Below are 8,698 nucleotides of genomic sequence, written 5' to 3'. Positions count from 1 at the left end.
TTACGGACTTCCACGTGTGGGGGACTCTGGAGTGGTGGCTGCTACGACGACAGCTGCAGCGGATATGTACGGAAAAGAGAATTACTAGCACCGGCTAGGACGGGCCAGTGTTTTCGGCAGGCTCAGCTCGCGGAAGGAGCATAGGGCTCGTGCAAGGTTCTCCTACTGGGAGCACGTCAGTTTGGGAAGAGATGCAGCTAAAGACCGCTACTTGCTACCTGAACAATGAGGATATGGTCACTGCTACAACGGACATCATCCATCACTTTGCCATCAGTACGCTGGGCCCCCGCTGACGCCACCAACTGGGACTATATATTGCCACTCCATTCTGAACAAGACGCCGTTTAGAATCAAAGGTGCGTTAGAAATGCTTACCCGTGGCTGTTCCTCCTGGCTTCCTACCGCGTCCTCTACACTACAGAGAAATGGACTTCACCACATAGCACGCTCCTAGCCAACCATAATCTCGAATGATATTGTTATCTGTCCCGATTTGTTGAAAATGGGAGGCGTACGCCTTTTTTGTGACAATTATGAACAGCATAAGTGCCACAAAATGGCGTACGCCCCCCATTTTCAACAAATCGGGGCAGATAACGATATTATCATTGGAAATGATGGTTGGCTAGGAGCGTGCTATGCGGTGAAGTTCATTTCTAAGAGTGTAGCCTACACACGGAAGGATACCAATCCATCTCATAACGGGGGGTTCGCAAACCAATACACAACAACGTTCGAAGCACTATGGGAAGGCCAATCCGATTACTCGTGAAACAGTCCAACGACCCCGAGGTGCCGTAGTAGTAGTAGAAGGAGCTGAAGGATCTTCAATGGCCAATGAGAGCTTACGACTGGTTGCAGGTCTGTTGACGCCACCCGATTAGATGCTGACGGCTGCTTTCCCTCGGCGTTTTTGTAAACGTGATTGCACAGTGACGACGCACCGCACAACGAAAATATTGTGCATGGTGGCCGCTGGTAGACTAGCCTAATGAATAAAGCAGGGTTTGGAGCCACGGTGAATGTCACATGATTGACCCGTTAAGTTGCCCACCTTATTGATGAGAATCGTCCTATTTCAAGGGAAACATGTTATATAATCGGAAGCGTTTTATTTACGGTTTCTTTCACCCCCAAATCGCTTTATCGATCACCGCCCAGACGGCTTCGGTGCTGGCTTTCGAAAACTGTCCTTGTCTCAGATTTTTCGTATGACGTAAAATCCAGTCAAGGTAGAACGTAACCTTCATGAATGTACTAGGAGTTTCTCCACATATTTCGCTGCCAAAAGCGACGATTCCAACAACAACTGCTTGCCCGTCTTCATACTGGACGACGGCGCTTCCAGAGTCGCCCTGAAACGGTGCAAAAATATACTACATGATCATACACTCTTAAAAATGAACTTCACCACATAGCACGCCCCCTAGCCAACCATCATCCCGAATGACAACGCACTCCCCTGATTTGTTGAAAACGGGAGGCGGAGCCTATTCTGTGCCGTGCATAATGAGCACAAAATAGGCCCCGCCTCCCGTTTTCAACAAATCCAGGGCGAGAACGTTGTCATTCGGGATGATGGTTGGCGAGGAGCGTGCTATGTGGTGAAGTTCATTTTTATTATGTAATGTTCATAATTATGTAATGTGTGAATGTTCATGTTTATAATGTAATGTATTATGTAATGTAATTATGTATTATGTTCATTTTTATTATGGTATGCAAGTATCAAAACGCACTTAACGCGGTTATGGCATTTTGATCATTATAGTTTATCACGTGACGCACGTATTGTACTTCGCCCCAAGGTACTAATGAAATTAGAATAATTATTTTACGTGTCCTGCTTGGTGAGGTTCAAGCCCTCGAACAAACTGCGGTGTCCAGCGTTCCTATTCGTACTCGATAGCTCGTGACCCCCCCTGCGCCCACCTCGCTTTCGGAGACGCCTACTGTGATATCTCGCAGTAGGATAGGTTTCGGTATTTTGCCATGCCGATTTTCTTTGCGTGTATTGCCTGTATTGTCTCTATACTTTGCTGCGAAACTTGAACTGCACCGTCTCTTGCACTTATCCGACATAACACGGGGAAAAGCATCGCTACTCCTTTAAATAAACGTGGAATTACATTTAGAGCCGTGAAACAAATTGGCAAAACAACAGATGACCACAGAACGCAACACATCACATGACACACAACACATGGGACAACACTTTTTTTTTACCGGCCTCAGTGGCTCAGTCGGTAGTGTGTGCGCCTTCTGCTTTACGTGATCACGGGTTCGAACTCTGCCGAGGACGCCAGCAGCTTGGTGGCAAGGTACAAGTTGCTTACACACGCCGTCTTCCGCGAGGGACGTTAAATACGGGGTGCCGTGTGATGAGCTTTCATCGCACGTTAAAGAACCCTCAGGTGGGCAAAAGCAATCCACAGACCGACCACTGTGGCGTCGCTCATGATCTCAGTTGTCTCGCGACATAAACACCCAATTATTAAAAAAAAATTAGTAACACATTTTTTGCTTGAGGGCGTCACAGTTTGTACCGCGTTTACTACATTCGGGAATCATACCGTTCTGTAAAACCAGTCATTGTCCATGTGAGTGGCTCACAAAAGCGAATAAAAAGAAGCAAGATAGCGGCGACGCCGCGCAGGGAGGAGAGGGAGGGGGCACCCATGCGCCGATCACACAAACAAACAAAACGCTTGGCGCGTGGTCCACTGGAGTCAGAGACGAACCCCGACTTGAGGCTACTCACGCAAGCCGCAACAATGAGGAAGTGTAGTGTAGTCTCGTAACGGGATTAAATTATAGGTTTCGGCTGTGACATCGTGTTCATGACTGGAGTAAAGTTAGTGAGTAAGACTTATTACATTCAAAATGGCTGAATAGCAGGAAGAACCGGAGACGCTTCCTTGGCCTATGTTTCGGGGAAACATTTGATCTGGTTGCTAGTGATGGTAGCAATATGAAAGTTCGATACAGGACATGCAATAGAACTTACTGTCCAAGCAAGACATCCACGTCGAACTTGAAGAAACACCTTCAGGTAACTGACTTTAATTCTTAAACTACGTTGGTCATGCAGTCAAAGTTAAGGGGCTGTCGCTGCACAATCATTCATGAAGCGCGTAGATACATCTGTTTCTTTTTTTTTTTTTTTGTTCACTATCATTTGGAATTTAAAACGTATTTGAGCAACAGGTAAGCAACATCTCTTTCCTTTTTTTGTCAACACCAACATCATGATGTCTTTTCCCTCTTGTTTTCTGTGACTATACTCGTTCATAATCTAGCTTGTGATGTCTGCAAGTAATACAGTATATATAAGTAATTTTCGTTCAACTTGAGTCTCCCTCCTTAGTGATTTGGAAAGTAACTGTGAAGTAACTGGGTTACTCGAACAGTAACTTAACTAGTTACTATTCCTGAAGGGTAACTGTAACTAAGTTACTTTTTTGTGCATTAACTACAGATGTAGCTTAGTTACATTTTTGAGTAACTATTCCCAAGACTACTTTCGACACTCTTCCCAGTTGGCGGGACTTCAACTCCAGTCGTTGCAATAGATAATAAGAGCTTCAGTAAAAAATTGATGCGGGCTCAATCGTTTCCAAGCCGTAGTTTTTTACATGAAAACGTCACGACCTCCCATTCCTTTGCTCCTTTGCGGGACTTTAGAAGGAATACAGGTCTCTATTGATTTGTTCATTCTATTCATTAGTAATTTATTTTTATAGGGTAAGGGCTCGTTGTGCGCACCGGCAGTCGAATTTTCCTCCGTCGCTAATCTTCGTCGACGCTGCCGTACTTCTCTCGATCGCTGGATGCTGGACTTTGGGGACTCTTTGGGTTCCTCTCGCGCCCTTTTTTCTGATTGCCGTTCCCTTTGATTCTGATGATATTTTAGTTTCATATATGCCGACAATCTAGCAAAGCTTTCATAGTTCAATTTTTCAAATTTATAAAAGTTCGGTTATTGTTGTTGAAGCCGATATCGCTTAAGGTCCAGGTAGAACCTCTCAAGTGCTTTCCAACGACATCTCGGTCGACGTCCTAGCTTCACGCGTTCGCCAGGTGCACTGCCCGCTAGGTACGCATACCCCTATATTTTCGTTGTCTCTCCCACGTACCCGCCGCGCCCAGAGATTGCGTCAGCCGCCGCAATGACCTTGCCAGCTATCTTACACCTGTAAGCTATCTCGATTTAGCCGGTTGGTTGATATCGGTTTATTACGAACCGAGTTATAGCGTCATCAAATTCGGCATAATTTCGTTGCATCGTAAATTTTGACCTGGATACCAATCCGAACTTAAAGGCGTTTTCATATCAACATCACATCTAACTAATATCGAAACACTGCACCGCGCTCAAAAAGCCTGAAATGGCACATCTGAGCCGCAAAAAGTCAAGCAACTCCGATGCTCGCAAAGGAAGTCAAATATACTGATATACCGAGCAGAACACAGCTGCCATCCTTCAGGACTGAAACACCCAAAGGATAAGCATTCATTAGATATATAGGATAAGCATGTGGTTTGAGCAACATACACTGCACGTTGTGAGCTCTACTTCGCCGGCACAGAATGCTCGTCTGTCTGGACATAAGTAGTAATCTAGCACAGGAAGCACCACGACTTGCAGCGCCTGAGCCTCGTCGTTCACTGTAACAAACGAAGAACGTTATGCATGTAGTATTGATCTCGGAAAGACAATAATAATAATAATAATAATAATAATAATAATAATAATAACAATAACAATAATTTCATAATAATTGCACAGTAATTTGTTCGATCGACACTTCCAGCCGCAACGACCTATCGCTTTGCCATCTGCCGACTGCCTGGTTGCATGCCTGGCTCACGAGGCCATTATATCCTAAACACGATTACAGCCAACGCATCCGCGCACATTTCTCCAAACACTTCGCACGGTCTGTATGTTGTACTCTTATCCTAAATCTGCCCTACAGTGCCCGGCGACTATGGGCACTTAAGGTGAGAGAACCAATATTTGTGTGGTGGCGTGCTGCATGTGACACAGGGTAGGACTGCGCAGTGGCGTAGCGTGAGGGGCCCTGTAGGGGCGGTCGCCCTGGGCGCAATATATTTTGGGGCACAAATTATAGACTGAGAGAGAGAGAAAAAAAGCTGGAAATAAAAACAGTGGAACTGTTATCACTTGGAAAAACTCAATTTGTAACACTGGGCGCTCCTGGAACGATCTTCTGGCCGCCTCAAAGACGGAGGCGATTGAAGCGAGGTTCAATATAGCACGCCGGTGTAAAATTGCATCCTGTGTGCTTCGGCGGTACACTGTGTGCGTTGAGACAGCAGCGTATACTCTCAAGCTGAAGCAACCGAAGCGCAAAGTCCATGAAGCGCTTCCTACTGGATGGGGGGGGGGGGGGGGGATTCTGATGCATTCCTGTTTTGTGTTTTGTTTGGGGCGCGAAGCAATAGTGGTTTCGCCCCGGCCGCTGGGGGGGGGGGTAATTTCGACCAGCTGGGGTTCTATAACGCGCACCGGAAATCACTGAGACACGGTGCTGGAAGCAATATTTGTCTTCCCCACACTGCGTCCACGATACTGATACATCCATTTCGATGCATAGCAAGGTGGGTGTGTTAATTCACGTCATGCTCCAGTTACTTATGAGACTTTCTTTGTGGTTTCGGGAGGGTAAAGCATTTAAATATACACAATTCTCCAACAGATAACTCAAGAAGATAACAAGTCGATTGGCTTACTTGGGGACACCACTCCCCATCCAGTCACCAAGACGAGGTCCTGTACTTCTGTGTTTATGGACGGCAGCGTGATCGTTCCTATTGTACCCCCGCTGCCTTTTATGTTGAAAGGTCTTCGTAATTTCACCAAGGCTACATCATTGTAGGGTTCTCCATCCAGGTACTCCTCGTGATATACTATCGCGGCGACCTACCAAAACAAAAAGCAAGAATGGCTGTCGATGTATTACAATATACAGGGTGTCTCAGTTAAATCCCCTGGCTAAATAATTCGTGAACGGGTGCTCCAGTTGAAGAACTTCGTTTTGATACAAGTATCTGTCCGATACCACCTACAGGCTACGCACCGTGTGAATGAGCGGGAGGCGCTCATTACTTAAATAAAAATTCAAATGAGTTTCTTGAAAAACATGACTTCTGAAGCAGGGCTCTGTCGGCATTAAAATGAGTACTACCCTTTTTGGGACCTTCAGTGGACACCATTTAGAGAAAAATCTGCCACCGAAGCGGGTCGTTTGTTACAGTAATTAATTGGTTTCGGTTTACATATTTTCGTCGCGGCTGGTCGCGGTGAAGCACAAAAGGGGGAGGGGGTCGAGGTAGCTTGCCGTTGTTGGCCGCACTCAAGTGGGCATCGTCATGACTATAGCCAACAAAAAGAGGGAGAGGGGAGTTGAAGATTTCAAAGTGAGGCATAGGCAGGATGACTGATGGGACGGAGGCACACTGTAGATGCGAGAGGTGCGCTAGAGTAGTCTTTCCGCGAGGCCGGTTTCTTGAAGAAAGCGCACGAGGCCACGAGTTTTTGAAAGTCGTTCTGCATAAGAACCTTCGGGGAAGAGGACGTCCGTCAGTATGCCAGGCCTGGCGTAGGGAAGATGAGTTTCCCGCATAGTTTGGTATACACGGCATTCTGTCAGGATATGTGCGATAGTCTCCGGATGATTACAGTGACCGCAACTGGAGTCCTCCATGGAGCCGATCTTGAACAGCTGCGATTGCGAGTTCGTGAACGCAGATCCCGTGCGTACCCGATGGAGCGTTGTCAGCATAACACGGGGAAGATCTTTCGTGGGAAGAGAGGGTCGATGATTCTTCATGATGTCCTGTATGCCAGGATGACGCACATAAAACTAGCTGTTTGACGACCATGTGCCTGTCCGTGTCGGCCCGAACTGGTAAGGATGGGTTGCAGACAAGAGTCAAATCGATGGCATTTAAGTAGCGCGGCTAACGCATATAAGTAGGAGAGCCGGTGTTGAGCACTACAAGGTCGCCGGAGGAGAAGTAATTAACAATGGAATTACCACGTCTGCAGTTTCGTCCACCACCCCAGAGACTGTGGCTCGCATTGAAATATCCGCACAATATTAGAGGACCTGGACAAGCAAGCCGCAATGCCTTGAGAGATTCGACGTTGGGCGGAGCATGACCCCACTCGTATACAGATATGACGGTGACTGACTTGGAGCCGGCCTTCAGTAGGCACCCTACATATTCCTGAGTTGAAGAGCAAAGGTGGGATAGGTCAATTTCAGCCTGAGCAATGGACCGTTTGACAAATAGCGATGCCCGCGGGAGGCCGTCCCCATGATGGCCCTTGGCGCTGTAGGAGACAAACGGTGATATCTTGAACGATGGTTGGGTAAGGCTCTCTTGTATCGCTAACACGTCAAAGTCCATCTTCCGTAAAAGGAGCTCGAGATCGGCTTGTTTATCAATCAAGCTTCTAGCATTCCATTGAAGGATGCGGGGAAGGAACGCTCTCTTGTTTCTATGTTCGGTCATAATTGTCCGCCGGTCGATGTACGAAAGCTGGTGCTGTTAACGCCTGCTGCCGGGGAGAAGCAAGGGTGCTATCACGGCTTCGAGTTTGAGGATCGATTGGGTTTCTGATAGAGCTGTACACTCAGGAACTGTCGAAACGATAGCCTTCAGTGCAGCAAAGATCGAGAAGCTGGGTGATGACCATGGACAGATCTGCGCTTGGCACAACACAACACGATCTAACGCACAAGTAGACCTAACACAACAAGATCTGCGGTCTAACACCTTACGGTAGGCTGGCTGGGATGGGAGTGGGGAAGAGGGGTCGCTCTTCTTTCCATGGGGTTGTGGCGGAGATGCATCCTTTTCCTCTGGACGGTCTACAGGGCCTAGAGCGGGAAACTCAGTTTCCGCCCAAACGATCTGTTGTTGCGGTACCTGGAGGCTCTTAGGAGCGGATTGTACACCCCTGTGTGAAAGTTCCTCCTGAGACTTTCGTGTACCCAGTGCCTTAGGTTGATTGCGACGCTTTGTTAGACGGACTTTAGCCTTTGCTTCTCGGTAGCTGCTATTGGAGCGAGAGCTTTCCCTGGCGATATGCCGTTGCAACTTTATGGATGGGCAGTCCCTTGAGGTGGCGACATGATGCCCTTTGCAGTTCATGCAAGTAGGTTCGGGTTCAGGGTACATCGGGCTCTCGTGGGGGGACCCGCACTTAGGGCATGTTTTCCGTCGGCTACAGCATGCAGCTACATGACCGTAGCGAAGGCAGTTGTTGCACTCAACTATGCGCAGTAGGTACTTGCGGACTTGCATGGTCAGGAGGTGAAAGCTGACACACTTGGGAGGTTTTGGCCCAAGGAACGTGATCCTCACCGCACCAGCGTCCCGTCTTATTCTTCTGGCTGCTAGGAGAGGAGGGTCGGACTTAATGGCCTCCATGATTTGGCTGTCGGAGATGGACGTGTCAACTCCCAAAAGGACACCATAGCGTGAGTTGCACGGGCGGGGCTCATACGCACGGACAGGTAATGAACATATACGATTCAGCTGCAGGAGGGCTAACCTCGCACAGGAGGGCTAATTTCGCAGCAGGGGCAACAGCATCCATCGCTATAATGTTCTTAGCGTATAGTTCGGCCGCATCTCCGTAATTCTCCCAGGGAGCTCA

The 8,698-nt window shown here is 47.7% G+C and overlaps 1 protein-coding gene across 7 annotated transcripts in view; it reads right to left on the bottom strand.

Moving 5' to 3' along the window:
• Window positions 1-1,095: 1,095 nt before the first annotated feature.
• LOC135385288 (chymotrypsinogen B-like) overlaps window positions 1,096-8,698 on the bottom strand; it is a 48,013-nt gene continuing 40,410 nt past the window's right edge. For all 7 annotated transcript variants that reach the window (XM_064614512.1, XM_064614511.1, XM_064614513.1 and 4 more), the window contains 3 exons: window positions 5,761-5,950; window positions 4,559-4,671; window positions 1,096-1,358 (listed from right to left, as the gene is read on the bottom strand). In XM_064614512.1, the coding sequence (XP_064470582.1) occupies window positions 1,131-1,358; window positions 4,559-4,671; window positions 5,761-5,950 (531 nt within the window). In that variant the 3' untranslated portion in view covers window positions 1,096-1,130. The remainder of the gene's footprint in view (window positions 1,359-4,558; window positions 4,672-5,760; window positions 5,951-8,698) is intronic.

This window comes from Ornithodoros turicata, chromosome 2 (genome assembly GCF_037126465.1).
Source record: "Ornithodoros turicata isolate Travis chromosome 2, ASM3712646v1, whole genome shotgun sequence".
Taxonomy (NCBI): Eukaryota; Metazoa; Arthropoda; class Arachnida; order Ixodida; family Argasidae; genus Ornithodoros; species Ornithodoros turicata.
The sequence above is the reverse complement of the archived record's forward strand: the minus strand, read 5'-3'. Positions and strand labels throughout refer to the sequence as shown.